The sequence below is a fragment of the Danio rerio genome, chromosome 3 (genome assembly GCF_049306965.1).
Source record: "Danio rerio strain Tuebingen ecotype United States chromosome 3, GRCz12tu, whole genome shotgun sequence".
NCBI classification, from domain to species: domain Eukaryota; kingdom Metazoa; phylum Chordata; class Actinopteri; order Cypriniformes; family Danionidae; genus Danio; species Danio rerio.
In genome coordinates this window covers 34870024-34889204 of record NC_133178.1, presented here as the reverse complement: position 1 = coordinate 34889204, position 19181 = coordinate 34870024, and the positions used below count along the sequence as shown (strand labels likewise).

The window sequence follows — 19181 nt, the reverse complement described above, 5'->3', positions numbered from 1 at the left end:
TGTCATGGTTTTTGAGTGCATTTTTGTTCTATTTGTTGCCATTTTGGCATATTTGTCCCCATTAATGTCAAAACCTGCCCACAGATGCATCAATTCATCAAGTCTGGCTTAACTTGTTTTAATGCAATGCCAAGCATCTTTCAAAGCACACTATAATGTGCATGAATATGGAATGCACCAGTTTGACAGGTGTGCAGTGCAGCTTGTTTTGTTTTTAAAGATTTATTTATCAGATTTATTATGACAGTTAAACAAACAAGAGTAAAAAAAGAAAATAGCAGTATAAAAAACTATATATATTGTATTCTGATGTAAAATACTGAGAAGCATTTTGTTTTGTTTTGTTTGTTCATTTGTGTGTTTGTTGGTTTGTGTTGGATCTGACACATGGAAATGTGCATTTACATGTTACTTAAAATATAATAAAAAGGAATTGGAGAAAAAAACTATATCTATATATATACGTTATATACATACATACAGTTGAAGTCAGAATTATTAGCCCCCCTGTTTATTTTTTCCCCAATTTCTGTTTAACGTAGAGAAGATTTTTTTCAACACATTTCTGAAGATAATAGTTTTAATAACTCGTTTCTAATAACTGATTTATATTATCTTTGTCATGATGACAGTAAATAATATTTGACTAGATATTTTTCAAGACTCTTCTACACAGCTTAAAGTCACATTTAAAGGTTTAACTAGGTTAATAAGGTTAACTAGGCAGGTTAGAATAATTAGGCAAGTTATTGTATAACAATGGTTCGTTTTGTAGATCGAAAAAATATATATCTTAAAGGGGCTAATAATTTTGACCCTAAAAATATTTTTTTTAAAAGTTAAAACTGCTTTTATTCTAGCTGAAATAAAACAAATAGGACTTTCTCCAGAATAAAAAATATTATCAGATATACTGTAAAAATTTCCTTGCTCTGTTAAACATCACTTTGAAAATATTAAAAAAAAGGACATAAAATTCAAAGGGAGGCTAATAAATCTGACTTCAACTGTAAGTACAAAAATGATTTAAAATATAATAAAACTATAAATAAACCACACTATAACCCACATATTGTACAAAAACAATATATGATGTGCATAAACAATATACGATGTGCATTCATTTATACAAATTAAGCATATGAAGTTGGCAGCATGGTGCATTTAGTAAAATAAAAACAATTATAATAAAAGAAAAAAGAAAAGAGGAGAGAGAGAGAGAGAGAGAGAAGAGGGAAAATATATCAAAGTGATCAATAAAGCCTGTTCTGTTCACACATTCAAGCAAACAGAAAAACTGGGCTGCACATGGACTGTGCATGGATGTCCAAGGACAAAATAATTGGGTCACAAGGACAGACAGCAAATGGCAGAAGTCTACATTGGGGTTTAAGCATTTAACGGTTAAAAGAACTTTGCTCTCGCCCATTTTCACACCGTCAATTCTGACCTCGATGAAGCATTTTTTGACACATTTCAGCAGGAGGTGAAATCCCTGGAGCTCGTCAGTGTTCACAGCTCGCTCTTTGGTGCTGCTTGCATTAGTTAGTGTAATGAGTGTGAAAGCTGCAGCCTGCATGACATTAGCAGCCCTTTATTTTGACACGAAGCCTGTGAAGCTTTGATCTTTGAGTATGAAACATTGCAGATCAATACCACTCTAGACCGTAGTCTATCTATATAGCTAAAATAAAATCAGGTCACTGTCTGATGTAGCTAATTGAAATTATAGGTCCTCTTGTGGGCTGAACTGAAAATGCAATTTCAGCTTTTTTTAGATAATTAAACAAAATTTATGATGAAATCGATGTATTGAATTTTAATGCTGATTTGAAATAAATAAAAAATACACTTTATCCTGTATCCTGATCAACAAATGTCTTATTAGTTTGACATGCTATATACTGGAAAGCAATTCACATCATTTGTGCAAGTAATTATTTTCTGTTATCAGTCAACATTCTACAGCTAATCTAGTTCCACCCTTTAGGTCCTATACTACGATGCAGGGTACCACAATGGAAGGGAAGGCTACTAAAAAAAATTGGTATATTTAGATATTATGGTACCATTCATAATTTGTGGAAGCAAGCTCTAGTTTCTAGTTGCTTACCCAGAAAACAGCTAGAAGAGGCATTAAAATGGCTGCCAAATGAGCTGACTTGCTTAAAGGGAAATTTGCCATTCAAATGTGTATAGTTTATTTACAATACACATTGTTTCAAAGCAGCTTTACAAAAAGTCATACTGTTCTGTGTAAAATTTCTTACAGCTTTATTGTAGAGCACTTTTAATGCTGCTATAAATGCTATTTTGTATTTATTTTAGTCTAGCATTTATTTATTTATACTTAAAATCACTATAGTGGCACTTAAATAATAAAATATAAAGTACAGCTTTAATTGTATTTGGTGTTTTATTTCTGAAAGCTCTAAAAGTGTTTTTCCAAGATTAAATCAAAAAATTAAAATATTAAATAAAAAAATAGATAGATAAAAATGTTTCAATGTCATATGACCAGATGAGCTTACATAAATTGTATAGTGAAATTTTCAAACTGCAAGAAATATCTGGGATTACATGGGTTAATAATAACAATGTGGTGTAAAAAAACAAGACATTATATCCTTATCAGTGCTTCCCTCACATAGACTTTACTTGAGTGGGCCACCCAGGTATAGTAATGGCCGCCCAAGTATATTTAGTGACACGTTTTTTTTTTTACTATTATTATTATCCTTTTACATAGTTTTGTATCTGCCCAATATAAACAAACATCCGCAATCGATTAAGAAGTAGAAAATGTCTTGTTTACCCATTTCGTTTAGAGTGCGCGTGAACTGTCACTACTCCCACAGTGTCACATGCTCCGCAGACACACAGAGACGCTCCTTTTTGGCAATTAAAAAATTAATCCGACAGGGTTTCTAAATATCCAGGATACGGCTTTTACTTTCTAAAGCTGTCGTTTGTTAATCCTATGCATTTTTGCATGAACTTTTTTCTTAAGTCACGAGAGAAACATTCAAAATAATTCATTGAATCTAAACTATCTAAATCTAGACTCAGAAAAACTTTACTAAATACTCGGAGAGGATGAAATGACTGGTCTAAACTTCCTGCAAATTATATGTACACCATTAGTAATGGTTAACCAAAGCATTTGCCTTATTTAAATAATCTACATGCTTGAATCTTGTAATAATGATCATTTATAGAGATATTGTCTGTTTTATTCCCTTTTCTGTCATTTATCATTTGGTGTATATTTTATCACTTTGATGTCAGTATATTACATAGGCTATTTATGTACATATCTAAAATGCTTTAGCATTCAAGTTTGCATTGAACTTGAAAGAGAGAAGCAGATTTGACCTGTCAGTGGGTGCACATGGCCCTTGAATACTATAAAAGTAAGAGAAAATGTGGATTTTTATTTTATTTTCAACAATCCTAACCCTAACCCATTGAAAAAAGAAACATTTAAAGCTATTATAAAACATTATAAAACTATGTTTTGTTTGTCGCATATGGTTAATTATTTATGTGATGTGGGTATATTTCAAGTATATCCACGAGTATATTTCAAACCTAAGAAGCACTGCTTAATATGATTGTATATATTTGTATGCATGCACAGGAGAAGCAACGTATGACGGATAAACTGGAGGACACAAGCCTGCGTTTGAAGGATGAGATGGATCTGTACAGGAAGATGATGGACAAACTTTGGCAGAACAGACATGAGTTTCAGAAGGAACGAGAGGCCATGCAAGAGGTAACAGCATCAATTTCATTGCAGATTACAACCATAACATACTGCATGTACACGTAAATGTACAGACCTCTCATCTGATACATGTGTGTGTTTAGCTGATTGAGGACCTGCGGCGTGAGCTGGAGCATCTACAGCTCTTTAAACTGGAGACAGAGAAGCCTGGACGTGGACGTACTGCTGCTGGACTGTCTGAATACAACGCCAAGACTCGAGAGATCGAACTGGAGCATGAAGTAAAAAGGCTTAAGCAGGTACAGCAGACAGATATGCTAATGCTTCTTGTATTGTCTGTCATATATATGCAGATAAATTAACTATCAACATTATATATCAACTATCAAGCTCCAAAAAGCACCTGAAGTATCCCAAAATTGGCATATGTGTTATATTTAAACAAAGTTGTAGTCATTATTTAATGAAAATTGTATTACTTAAAAAAATGTATTATGTATTGTACAGGCTTTTGACTCCAAGGCTAAGACTTTTTTTAATTTAGTATGATGGAATAATGAATGGCACACTGACGTGGTTAATCTACAAACAGGAAAACCATAAACTCAGAGACCAGAACGATGATCTGAATGGACAGATTCTCAGCCTCAGCCTTTATGAGGCCAAAAACCTGTTCGCTTGTCACACCAAGGCCCAGTCGCTGGCGGCGGAGATCGATAACGCTTCAAGAGATGAGGTGAGAACAACATCAACACTGCACTACACCCAGCCTCACACACGAGCACTGACTGGCACTATAAGGCAATGCATTTTAGTTTTGGCACCTGCCAAAAATGTTTTTATTTATTGCAGTCTCTGTATTTCAACTCAAACCCTGCAGAATTAAAACTAGCAACCCTTCTTTTGTAATGTTACATTGTTATCAGTATGTCTAATTTAATAGTGTTCACATCTCATTATGTGAAAAGAAGCTTATTTGTCAAATGTTTTCACATGACTTTCATTGATGATTTGCGAGACTGATGGAGAACAGGAAGTGTTTCTTCTACATAGGAATCGCTATCAGAACATCAAAAATGTTTGTTTTATGTTGTTTATAATTGTTTAAATCTGCCAAAATTAGACAACTTTTATAGACTTCTAAAAGTTTTTGCTCATAAAGGGGGGAAAGTTCTAGAAACTGGCTAGAACAGCAGCATGTAATAAACATTCAATCAATATATCCATGTGTACAAACTTTTTGAAGATGATAATTTGTTTGACAGCACCAGTAAAGATTATATACTGGCCTATCTATGTGTATAAATATGTTAATGTTTTATATAAAAATAAGATGCAAACACCACCACACTTATACAAAATCCAGAAGAATATCAAAAACATACCCTGCCATGTAATCGCTGTAATGAAATCGTCATCTTGTTTTGCAATAATTCATGTTTTTACTGGCATTTTGGTAATGTAACAACTGTAACGTGAACATCTATATGTGCAGCAGCAGTAAATGTTTGTTGAAAAAAAAAAGAACTCTGTACTCTTGTGACAAAACTAGACTGTTATTATTGTGGAGCAATTTTTTGCCCTTACAAAAATAATTAACAATGTAGATTATGCGTCTACGCTTTTGAATGCGTTTATTTGTTATTTTGTGATGTCTGGAAGATATACTATAGTAAGTTAAAGTAATTTATAATAAACATGTTTTTGAAGAACGTAGTAAAGTGTATAATGTGACAACTCTTTGTCAATGAATACAGCAGAATACCATAGCACAGTAAACTGATAAACTGTAATAAATAACGTTAGTGTAAACTGTGGTGCATTGTGATTACAGCGTAGAACACTGAAGCCTACTAAATAATTAATTCTACAGTTGTGTTGAACCACAGCAACAATATAATTACTACGACAGTTTAATTCAAGTAATTATCTTTAGTATGTTTCCAAACACTGCAGTATTTACTGTAGTATTTTTCATGTAATGTAATTATTCATTGCATCGATGACAGGCAAATATATGTTAGTTCAGTAGAAAACTCAGCCCACTTCATGATATAAGGATCATGCCTTACATATTTGGTAATTTTCTAAATATATCTCTTTTGAAATATGGTATAAATCGCAAAAATACAATGTATACAATGTATATGTCTCCCATTCAGTTTTTACTTCCTGCCCTTCAACTGAATTTTGCACTTTACCAGAACCACATGATTGAAAACAACCTATTGAAGAAAATATTCTCTGTTTTACATATTTTGTCCATATACAACATAGGCAAAGCAAAGAAAAAGAAAACAAGAAAAAGCCATATCATAATAATAAATAAAAAAACACCCACATAACAAGCCAACTTGTTCACAAAGACCTGTTTGAACAACAGAGTATGATGACAAAGCATATTACAACATTACAGAAATGATGCATTATTCCACAAGGTTTTTTTCAAGGTATCAGATAAAAGGATTCCAAATTTTGTCAAATTGTTTAGGTTTTCTTTTCAAATAGTCTAATCAGAGGTAATTTCTCCAAGTCACAGTTTACATGTAGGGGATTCCTTTTTTTTTCCAAAACAGTAGCAGAAGTGTGCTTAATTGAACTGAATGTGGATTTAATATGCTTCAAAACCTAAATATATTTTTCAAAATTGCAGACAATGTAATACCAACTATAGGAAATGACACTTATATGACACTTTTTAAACTTTAATGACTTAAAACAAGTAATGTACTTTTAAAAAGTACACTTTATATTAGTGTAAAACGAAAGGTGTTATTTATTCAAGTAACTTCTGTCATAAATTAAGGACACTTGTTTTGATGTGTTTTCTAAAATACTAAAGTTCATTTAGAGTACTTTAATCATTTTAAGATTGTGAAATGTCAATAGCAACTTAATAATTAAAAGTGTGTAATTACAAATATTTGTATGTTGCTGAGAAGATATTTCTATTAACCAGAGTGTTATTTAGCTGATCTTACTTCAGTTTAACTTCAAGATCAATTAGAAAAGAAGGACTGTGCTGATAATCTAATTTTACATCAGTTTATACTATAATGCATTTTAATTTAATTGTAAAAACACACAATTGCTGTAAAAAAAGTTTAAAAAAAAACTTGTGTGCAAAAGTTAGCTTCTTTTTAAACTGTGAATATTTTTACTGCACCCCTGTGCCTTAATATGTAGTGTGTTTTATTAATTTTGCAGTCATTTTGCAGTTATATTAAGGACATTAGAAGATACTCTATTCTGAAGGAAGCCAGAAAATGTTTCACACAAAAGTTTTGTTTGGTTAACTGAGTAAGTGAATCATTCGTTTGGTCAATATCTCTATCCTTCCAGCTGGTTGACGCTTTGAAAGAACAAGAGGAGATCAACTTCCGTTTGCGGCAGTACATGGACAAAATCATCCTGGCCATCCTCGACCACAACCCCTCCATTTTAGAGATCAAGCATTAGACTGCAGAGCTGAGAGGACTCACCATTGGCAGAGAGCTCCCTCTTCAGGCCGGGAGTGAGAAATGTCCCTTCTTTGCCCTTTACACCAGTCCATCATGTATTCACAGGGCAAGTTTTACAGTACTGTCGAAATTATGGTGTCTATGTCTCTCACAAACAGGTTACAGTTTCCATCACCGCTCATGTCATCATGCTCTGTAGAAATGACAAGAAAATTTGATGAAACTGGAATCTAGAGTAGAAATGTACTTTTCACTCTAAGTTAAATACACACTACCTCTGAGTATGTACAACTCAGTGTTGTATTCTACACCAACAAAACACGTAGAATTATATGAAATATCACACCATAAAAAGAGCTAAACATGGCACGTGGGGGTTATTATTATTAATATTGTTAGTATTATTTGAACATGTTAATCAGCCCTCAGGCCTTTGAAGTCTTAACAATCCAGTGCTGAATCAACAAACAGAGCAATAGAAAGACTGCATAATAACTAAACAAGCAGGTGAGGAAGCATGTGTTAATGCTCTCTGTGAATTAAAACAAGTCAGTCCATCATTAAATAAAACACACTGCTGTTTGACTGATGCGTTCAGTCGTTAAATAATCCTACAGCTTCTGACAGGTCTGTACGTGATGTTACCAGTAAAGAAGCACAAGCGAGCCGTGTGAGTACAGACGATGCAATTTGTACAATAGCGTATACATATAGAGAGAAAAATCTATAGATTATGTGAAATAAGAAAGGTTTATTTTTCTTAGAAGTCTAAGTTTGGATGACATGGTTTGGTAAAGGATGTGATGAGTGAGAGGTAGATGATTATTATATCATGATATTTTCTTGGCCGAGAGAGCTTAATGTGCTGCGATTTAAGAAAACACATTGCAATTAAAAAAAAAACACCAGCAAATTGAGAAAAGATCTTCATCCGTTTGACAGCATATGTGCTGCATTTTCCCACAATGCAAACAAATTAATAAAAAACATGCTGCATTTTCTCACAACACTTGCTAAAAGAACGGAACACAATAGAAATGTTTTAAGTGGACCCAAAAACATGTCGAACGCCGCTGTGCCATGACTTATGCTCAGTGAAGTTGTGGGTGATCTTTGAAAAGGAGTTTTAAAGGGCACCTAGGTTACCCCTTTTTTCAGATTTAATATAAGTCTTTTGCGTCTCTAGAATGTGTATATAAAGTTTCAGATCAAAATACCCATCAGATTTTTCATTATACCTTTTACAAGATGCTGTTTTATACTGATTTCCAGCAGGGGGTGGTTTTGTCGTACTGCGCCTTTAAGCCGAGTTCTGCCCGCCTACTGTTTCTACATGCCTCCTCCCTCAGCTGCATCAGACAACAGACAGACTTAAAGGAAGAAGGTCTCACGTAGCGTTTGTGAGATACTACAGTAAGAACTAACCTTTACTAATCAGTATTGTGAAGTTGCATTGATGAGTCACACACAATATCGTTACGAAGTTAACGCGCGCGCACACACACACACACACTCACGCACACACACACACAGATACACACGGACACACAGGCAGGCAGGCAGGCAGACAGACAGAGCGCGCTTAGCTTAGTTAAGGCTAACCTCAAGTACTGTGTGGATATCTGTTATGCTAATGTACAAAATAAACCTGATTTAACTTCCACAAACCGGGATTGAAGCGTCTTCTTTTATAATTGTTCTGACACGCGGCTGTGCTGATAAAGTAAAGCTGAAGTAAATCGCTGTAATTAATTACACACGTGCACTGTTTTAAAACACTTTAAACATGTGAAACTCACTCTTAATCACATTTGATGATGATTGCTGATCCTAGCGAACAGAACAGACCTTTTATTCCCGGTTGCATTGCGTATGTCTGTCTGGTCTTGTTGACATATACACGTGACTACCGGAACATGTTAATGCGCGCAGCTATCAATCAATTCGGTGGGCGGGGGGATCGCACACCTACGTAATGGTGCGATCGATTTGAAAACAGCTCCAATTGGCCGACCCTTTTTTTGTAGTTAAATTGAAAAAAAAGGACTGGGTGTGTTCATATCACCCCAGTATGACGGTCTATACACTATACCAGCGGTTCTCAAACTTTTTTCATCAAGTACCACCTCAGAAAAAAATAGTCTCTCCAAGTACCACCATAATGAGCAGTATTGAAATACAGTAGCGTAGTAGGCCTACTACAGCAGCTACAACTCTGCACAGTAAAAAAAACGTGGCAGATCACCTCAGAAATGTAGGCTATATGTCATATTTGGCATATTATAAACATAATTTTTGATAAATTTTGAAATATATGTAGCATGTACATGACATATTTCATTCCTCCGTGTACCACTAGAAGGAAGTCTGCGTACCACTAGTGGTACACGTACCACAGTTTGAGAACCACTGCACTATACCAACACACAGATCTGTCCAAACAGTTTGAAAAGTAGATTTTTTTACCATAGGTGCCCTTTAAGATTGTTTTGATTTTAGCATCCTACTTCCCTTGTCTTTTGTATTTTATTAGCCTAAATAACCATAGCTGCATTTGAAATCGCCTACTACTCAGTAGGCACTGCATTTAAATTTAAATGTACTACATGGTCGTTAGAAAAGTATGTCCTATACAGTATGAATGTGAGTAGTATGGTAATTAAACTTGAACGTACTACATTGGCCATTTTGTCATGATCATGTGACCTACCCGCGTCTGTTGCGTCGCTTCACTCCCATTTATGGGGCATCAGAATCTCGCTGGAAGTAGTAAGTCATCCGGGTACTTCTCGCATACTGTTTTTCGAATTCTATGAATTCAGACATACTACTCGGATCTCATACGGTTTTTAGTGTACTATTTAGTATGGAAGTGTGCACTTTGGGATGCAGTTCATAATTTAAATAGCTGGGTCTGTCAGGTTTTAGGGTCCCCTTGAAACATTTCTGTTCCGTGCTATTTGAAAGTGTTGTGAGAATTTGCTTTGTTTTCTTAACTGTTTGCGTTGTGAGAAAACGCAGAGTGTTTGTTAAAATTGTGTTTCGGTTGTGAGAATTTGCAGTGTGTGTGCTGTAAAAATGAATGAAGATGAACAAGAGGAGATCAACTTCCGTTTGCGGCAGTACATGGACAAAATCATCCTGGCCATCCTCGACCACAACCCCTCCATTTTAGAGATCAAGCATTAGACTGCAGAGCTGAGAAAATTCCTGAAATTTGCCTGCGCTTTTCTTAAATTACATGTGTTTTCTTAAATTTCAACAAGCTCTCGGCCACCGTAAGGAACCCCACTAAATTATGATCATAATACAGTGTGATTAAACATAAAGATTATGCTCTGTGTCTCTATTAGAACAATGTGTGGTCTTAAATCTCAAATATATGCAAATTCAGACACTAGCTTTAAAAGTTTGGGGTCATTGAGATGTATATTTGTAATAGAAAATAAACCTGTAGAGCTACGATGCACTGAATTAATCAAAAAGTGACAGAGAGTTCAAATACAAGAATTTCAAATACATGCTGTCTTTTTAAACTTTCTATTCATCAATCTAATTTACAATCCCGCAAATTTGTTTCCAGAATTGTAAAAAAAAAAAGCTAAATATTTAAGCGCAAAGTCAGCATATTAGAATGATTTCTGAAGTATTGTGATTTCTTACTCTAAAGACTGGAATAATAACGCTGCTTTACTTCAGGTTAAAAATCTTACTGACCCCAAAACTTTCCAACAGTATATATAGGCTAAATATGAAATAATAATAATAAAAAAAAGAAAATTCTCAGTTTCTCTGGATTCACAACTTTCTGTGATCCAAATTTTTATTTGTATATTTAACGCATAAAAAACTTTTTTTCATGTTTTCTCACATGAATAAATTAACACAGACACAATAACAATGTTTTAACTTCTTTCTTTTAAAAAGAGTTTGTGGAATAATCCTGATTTTCAATCATTCATTCATTTTCTTGTCAGCTTAGTCCCTTTATTAATCTGGGGTCGCCACAGCGGAATGAACCGCCAACTTATTCAGCATGTTTTTACACAGCAGATCCAGCCGCAACCCATCCATGGGAAAGATTTTCAATCACAGCAAATTAATTTATTTGAAATTTCTACCTATTTATAATTTTAACTTAATTTTAATTTTAAATCTAACGACAACATTTGAAATTGCTAAAGACATGTCATTATACCCTTCCCAGTACTGGGATGTGGCTGGACGGGCATCCGCTGCATAAAAAAAAAATATATGCTGGAATAGTTGGCGACCCCTGACAAATAAGGGACTAAGCCAAGGGAAAATGTGTATCTTAATAAATGAACACAGATGTTACCATCTAAATCAAATGAATCCAGACAAGCTGAGAATTTGAATAAATTCTAAATATGTTCATATGTTAATATTGTACATCAGTGCCATGGGTAAAGGAAGCTGCACAGTTAACTGTCATAAGCAAGTGCTTGAACTGTACATCCCATGAATGTATCACCACACTCACAGTATTCCGTATTCCCCGATTCCCATCTCTTAGATTTAGCCAGTCAAACACGACGTGATCATCACAGTATCTTCGATTCTTGTGTAGTTTACGGAAAGGAGCCAAAACTGCTACACGCTCGATTGTCACAAACTAGTTTTGCTTTGTTGCACAAATTGTACTGAATCTGTTTCTTTGCATGGTCTTAATCTCCTTCTGTTTGTGTTTCCTTTATTTGGAATGTAACAATGACTGTTTTTTGGATTGTTTCAAAAACTATTAATCATTTATAGAGGAGCTTTTATATCTTTCTGTTGGACTTGTGTTGTAGCATTTTGTTTTTCACTCATTGTAAATGTTGTACAGAGACTAGTTAATATTTGTATTGATGTGCCACTCATCAACTTTAATGAATAAAGGAAAGGCTGTCTTTTATAGTTTTATGAGAAAACAGTAAGTTAGACGTGCGACCAAGTAATGTATAAATCATTTGTAACTGTCACAGACAAAACTCATTCTTCATTATTAATTTAAAGAAAGGAAATTGGATTTTAAGCTCATATTAAAACTTTAATGTTTCATATGATTTCTGTTCAACACTTGGATGACCAAACCCTGACCCAGTGTCGTTTTTTCTTTTGCACATTTTAAGGAGTCGTGCTGTGTCTGTGTCCACTGCTACAGGTTAGACATTACACAGTTTGTGGGTCATGGTTAAGACAACCTTTTTAATTTACTTTTTTTTTTTTTTTTACACCTTTTCTTTGGTTGTTATAGAAAAGCATAGACCTTTCTTTTGTCCAGTGTGTGGGTATATAACTAGATCACTATTACTTGTTTATATTTCACAAGTAGGAAAGGACAAATGAAAATAAAAAAGCTTTCAGAAAATTAAACAATTGCCTCAAAGTTATGACAAATTTGAAATGTACAATAAATGACTTGTTTGGCATGATTTGAAATGATGAGACTTTTTTTTTATTGCTTTATCAAGAAATAGGTATTAATCTGGGAACGTTACTCTGTTTACTTCAGCTTGCAAAAATTGTCATTTTGTCTGCATCTAGTGGACAAAGTTGGAAACCTATTGCACAGGGGTGCCCACATTTTTTTAAGACGCAGACCTGTAGCCAGGGGGGTTTGGGTGGTCCAGAATTTGGCCCCTATATGAGCTCATTTGTCCCATTTTTGGCAGTATGCCATCATAAATTGTAAAAAAATAACCAGTAGACGAAGGCTTTAAAACTAATGTAATTTTTAATTGTTTAAATTTAATTATACCGTTTTTTATGTTATGTATTTGGTTTTTAATAACTTTTAACAGATTTCTTTTTTATTTTAATGATGCATGATAATACAATTGTATTTTAAAATAAGTGTTTTTTCATACTTTTTTCAATTTTTTTATTTTAAATTCTAATCTCCTAACATTTCTAAAACTGTATTAACTTAAGTTAAAACTGTAATAACTTAATAAGTTTAAACACACACTTCTAAATAAACACTTTGAGGTAAAATAGTATGGTAAGCACTTTGACAAAATTGTTGGAAATATTTTTGTTGCGTCAAAGAGTGTGGTTATGATCAGAATCTGACAAGCTAATGCAGCAAAGATTACTGCTTAAAATGTCACTAAAATGCAACATTTAAACTTCATAATTTAATAAAAATTGAGGGGAATAACTGCAAAAAGTTCACATTTTTGAGAAAAAAAAGATCCACCCCTTTCAATAGGCTGGCTTTGGGCTTGTGATGGGCCCAAAACTAAACTTAATTGAGGACTGCAGGCCGAAGGTAAAAAGACCAAACTGTATTACATTAAAGTTTGCATGAGTAATTTTCTAATTTATTTCCTAATATTTCAAAAACATTGCTTTAAACTATATTATTTAATGCAGTATATTAAAAAAAAATGATAATGAACTTATTATAGTGAAAACATAAACAACTCCATTATTAATACAATGGAGTTCAATGCTGAATACACTTAGCTGCACCTGCCTTTGCCTTCATTTGCTCAACGATGTCTTGTGCATTACCTGGTATTCATTAAGTGACAGTATTCACATTAGGAATAAAAATCAGATTCATTCACAAAACAAAATGTTACATAAAATTTTTAAATGATAATCTATCTAATATATAGTGAATAGCAGTGCAGTAACAGAGATGCTCACATCAGCCCAGATGTGTGTCTTCATATATATAGTAAAATATACAGTAATTTTCACTATATATATAAGTAGGGCTGTAGGTAGGGCTGTCGCCTCACAGCAAGAAGGTCGCTGGGTCGCTGGTTCGAACCTCGGCTCAGTTGGGGTTTCTGTGTGGAATTTGCATGTTCTCCCTGCGTTTGCGTGGGTTTCCTCTGGGTGCTCCAGTTTCCCCCACAGTCCAAAGACATGCCGTACAGGTGAATTGGGTTGGCTAAATTGTCCGTAGTGTGTGTGTGTGTGTGTGTGAATGTGTGTGTGGATATTTCCCAGAGATAAGTTGCGGCTGGAAGGGCATCCGCTGCGTAAAAACTTGCTGGATAAGTTGGCGGTTCATTCCGCTGTGGCGACCCCTGATTAATAAAGGGACTAAGCCGACAAGAAAATGAATATATATATATATATATATATATACATATATATATATATATATATATATATATATATATATATATATATATATATATATATATATATATATATATATAAAGAATAATGAATAAGAGTAATAAAAAAAAAGCTTTGATAAAAATTTCAACTGGTAGTTTGCATTTAAAATAGTTGTCAAAAACTAAATATTTAGCAACTTGCATATTACCTAACACTCACTGATTAAAAATACGAGCTACGAGCTGTTATTTTTTGACCAACTTTTAACTCTTTTAACTTCTTTGTGGAAGTGGCAGACTGTTTATAGAAAAAGCAAGCGATTAAGATATGTTAAATATATATGAAAAAAGAGACGCAGCCATACCTGCTTGACTCGCAGGAACAAACCTCATGGGTCTTGCAGAAGTTCAAAGGTGCCACGTGACACTCAAGAATGAATTTCATTGGTTCTCTTATGAGAAACAATCATATTGATCATCCCGAGACGTTGTTTGAATGCTGTAAATGTTTAAATGAATGTTTTAAGTGGAAAAAAGGTTTCTTCAAAAATTCTTAAGTATGAATGTTTTGAGTAAATATATTTAACAAGGGGACAGAAATCCTCTTGTTCGAATGTCGTCAAGGTAAGTTAATTTATCATTTTAAGGTGAATGCTTTATCATCCTAACAACAATCACAGCGTCAATATCAGTCAGCATAACATATTCAGTAAACACATTTAACGTTTCTATGTCAATATATAGGCTAATTTTAGTTTGACCGGGAAAGTTGCACACTGGTCTGGAAATTCGAGCATGCAACAGAAGTCTTCGTCAGCAGATTTTAAAACGTAAATTCATAATGTGTGTTTTTACAGGAGGTTGCATGAAATGTAACCAATATATAACAGTATTTGAGGGTAAGATTTGAGCGTATTTAATTTTAGTTCATTTAGTTTACCCATTTTCTAAGAACAGTCCAGCAGAGGGTGCTATGGAGTTTTGTAAACATTTGAATCTATTGTTGAATGAACTGATATACCTTTTCTATTTCTCTGACAGAAACAGAGGAATATTCACAGCTAACGACACCAGCAGCAAGCAAATGCTATTACCTTCAGTTACATTTTTCTTTCTTATTTAAGATTTTTTTTTTTTTGTGGGTGTATTTACTCAGTTCAAGGGCAACGCTGTCTCCCAGCAGCCCAGATGTGTGTGTCTTCATGCCTCAAAGTCCCTCACAAAGCTCCCTGGGGCCTTTATTTGGAACAAATAATAGTCAGATGACAATCACGCATGTACCATACATGTGTCCAAGTCTCATAATAACTCCACTTTACTATGCATTCCACTCATAAAGTGTTTGTATTCGAGCAATATCCTCATTCTTCGCATTGCTGAGGCTCTGATAAGCCAGTCGCCTCCCGCACAATTCTCATTAGACACATCTAACAGGAATGCTCTCTTCAAGAATGACTTACATGTGTTTTATCACAGCTGTCCAAACACAAAGTCTCCCAGACACTCTCCAAAATGCACTAAATGCCTATTTGTCTCAGCTTTTGCATTTTTAAAGGGATATATTTAGAAAGGAAGGACAGAAATGGCTGCATAGCTGAAAGAAGATATATTATGACCATTGAAGGTAAAAGGCAGATTTTTTGTCTGTCTGTCTGTATAGACCATTTCAATGTGGCCTTGTTATTGGCTCATGAGCAATTCCTGCTTGTTATCAAACTATTTCATAACTGTAACAAGTGGCAATTCAATCATAACTTAACGTTAAAACAGCTTTTATGACATTATTTATCAAAATGTGGCAAAAACTGTAGTATATAAAAATGTAAAATAGCAAATACGCTTGGACTATTTTTTTTGGTTTTCAACCCTCAAGACTAATTTACTGCAGCAGAACGTAAAAGATGTTTTTTTAGATTAAACTGTGGTCCTTGGTGAATTAACGGTTACCATTATTGTTTTAAAACACACACGGGCAAACTAAATTACTACCTGTGGCTTCTGACTATACATTCTGGTCTTATGAAGTAATATGGGTCAAAATGCACATGAGTGTGGAATACTTGTTCCACCAACACATTGTATTTGCATTGTTTTTTAAGTGTTAACGGTACTTTAATATAATTGTGATAATTGTGTATGTTATATAATTTTTTAGGCTAATGTTATGCAAATTAACCGGTGAAGCAGCTTTTTTCGAACCACAAACTGTCTGGAATACCCAGTTTATAAAAAAAGAACTGGATTTCCCCATTTGCCTGAGGCTACAGATTACAGAATAATTTTTCACGCAAAGACCGATCGTGTGACATTTTAAGACCTCAGTGTATCATCATGTATTCATTTGGTTTTGCCTGAATGTTTTTTTTTTTTTTAAGTGTCAGTACTGACTGGAATTTTTGCATTACCAAAGACTAGTGTCAGCAAAAAATATTTAATGCGCTAACAAAAAATCACCTACATCGTTAACAGTAAATTTCAGACTACTATGAAACCGATAACAATGACTTTGTCCAAAATTACCTCCTATACTCTAAAATAGTGTGCTATTTGAGGTAGCTCACACTCATTTGCAGTGGTGTCTCAAACCATAGTTGAGGCTCTAAAGTTCACTCAATCATTCCCATAATGCAGTGGTTTCCAAAGTAGGGGTCGGGACCCCCTGGGGGCGTCGCGAGACAATAAGGGAGGGGTCACTTGGTATGTTCCAAAAATATATATATTATTAAACTATTAGAATGACCATATTTTATCCATAACATACAGAAGATACAAATAATAGTTACATAAAATAACAACACTTAAATAAAAATCCATCAGCCTTTTATTTATTACGCTAGATTACTGACACAGCAATAGTGTTAATTGCAGCAGATTGATTTTACGACACAATGTTAAACTTTGACACCTTGCGACACTCACGTACATCAAAAATAAATGCCACAACTGAACATGAGATCTCCAATGGCCCGTTTCTACTGACTGGTACAGTGCGGTACGGTACAGGTCAGTACTCGGTACGGGTCACCTTTTTTCAGGCTTGCGTTTCCACTAAAAAGGGTACCCTTTTAGTGGGCATAGCGCACGACAGAAAGTTTCAGTCGACGTCATTCTCGCTTGAATAATTGTCTATAGTAAAGCTGTATAGATCGTTTACATATTATGAGAAGCACTTCTCACAAAACAGATGCTTTATACAAATAAATACTTCTGTATAGATGTTTATAACTAACTTTTCTATGTACATAATTTGATTATAACTGCAGATCAATGACGAAATAGCCTACTGTAACGTCTGCAATTATACAAAAATAAATATATAAATGCAACATATATGAACACATACAGATCCTTACAGTCACCAATATGTTACCAATTACAGAAAAACTACACACAGCATACATTTAGTCCTTACTTAGGTTCATAAACAACACACAACATAGCTCACAGTCAGTGCAAACCTCTCATGTGTGTCTGTAATCTTCAGCAGCACATGTCGCCTCTGTTAGAGAGCCATTCTGTCATTCCGAGTTCATAATAGTCCAAAAGGCGCTGATAAACATGGCTGTTTGTTTGTGGTTTAGGTTGCTAAAACGATTTGCTCCAATGTTTTGTCGGGCTTCTTCTTTGTTTTTTTGCGCTTCACTCTCGCGTTTGTCCTTTTCCTCCTGAAAGGATCAGATGATGGAGAAACTTCAATAATCACGCACGCTAAAAGCTAAAGAAGTTCTTCATATCAAATATTGACCCGATCGCGAGCTCCCTGAAGAAAGTGAATACCGCTCACACTTTTAGACGACCTCGTAAAACAACAACAGGACACGGCAGATTTTTCTTCTTGGCTTTGTGTCTGTACATCAAAATGACAACAAGGTTTGTTTGAGCCCGGGTCATCCATGGCTCGTTATTTTATGCATATAGTATTACGATGTAATGTCTCGGCTGTGTATTTAAAACATGGCGGTTCCTTTGTTTTCTTACTGGCTAGCTCCACACGAGCTCGTGACGTATCTCTGCAACCAATCAGCATTCAGCTGCGCGTGTAGCTCCACCTTATGGTACCCTTTCTCGTGTTTGGTACCCTTTTGAAAGGGTGCCGGAAAAGTGGTACGGTTCGGTTTGGTACGCCTTTACCTTTATAAGTGAGGTTAATATTAATATAAACAAATAATGACTATATATATATTTTGGGGTTGTGAGCTGACATGTTTGGGAACCCCTGCCATAATGCACTGCAATAATTAGGGTACAAGCGATGCACACTCAATGGCTAGAGAATACCCATAATGCACTGTCAGAATTTGTGTGGCAAAAGTATTCTCATGTTTGACCATAAGTGGACATCCACAGCTGTATTATTAAGTAATTTATTATTGTATTTTATAAATTTACTTTATATATTTCCTATTTAACAACCAGCAAAGCACTAGCAATATGGCATATTGTAGTGCACTTAGGCCCAATCCCAATTTTACCCCTTAGCCCTTACCCTTACCGCTACCCCTCGTTTTGCGCATTTCTGTGAAGGATATCTCAATTCTCAATTCTCTTTAGCTTGAAGGAGTAGGGCTAAGGGGAAGGGGTAGATAGCCGTTCGAATGAAGAGTTTTCAGGACCACACTCAAAACCAAGGGGTAAGAAAATTTCCAGGAATACACCAGCCACAACTGCAGAATAGTTGCACCCGGAAGTAAGGAGATCCACAAATTGGTATTTTTTACTAATTTTTTATGCATTATTATGAATTTTTACAACAAACAAGCACATGTTTTAATATATTTATAACTGCGTACGTGTTTTACCGTCATGCTTTAAAAAAATGCTAAAATAAAAACTTATTTTAAAAATTTATTAAAACTTATAATTTAAAAATTTATATTTATATATTTAAATCCATAATCCCTAATA

At 34.5% G+C, this 19181-nt stretch overlaps 1 protein-coding gene and 1 long non-coding RNA gene across 3 annotated transcripts in view; both read left to right on the top strand.

Annotated features, from left to right (window-relative positions):
* rab11fip4a (RAB11 family interacting protein 4 (class II) a) overlaps positions 1-12629 on the top strand; it is a 97192-nt gene extending 84563 nt beyond the window's left edge. The window contains exons 10-13 of one of the 2 annotated variants that reach the window (XM_009299532.5): positions 3641-3778; positions 3874-4029; positions 4323-4466; positions 7073-12629. In XM_009299532.5, the coding sequence (XP_009297807.1) occupies positions 3641-3778; positions 3874-4029; positions 4323-4466; positions 7073-7189 (555 nt within the window). In that variant the 3' untranslated portion in view covers positions 7190-12629. 2 annotated transcript variants of the gene reach the window in all.
* A 2104-nt stretch (positions 12630-14733) lies between these two features.
* LOC141381238 (uncharacterized) overlaps positions 14734-19181 on the top strand; it is a 55303-nt gene continuing 50855 nt past the window's right edge. Inside the window, exon 1 of the long non-coding RNA XR_012401108.1 lies at positions 14734-14900. This is a non-coding gene — a long non-coding RNA (uncharacterized lncRNA). The remainder of the gene's footprint in view (positions 14901-19181) is intronic.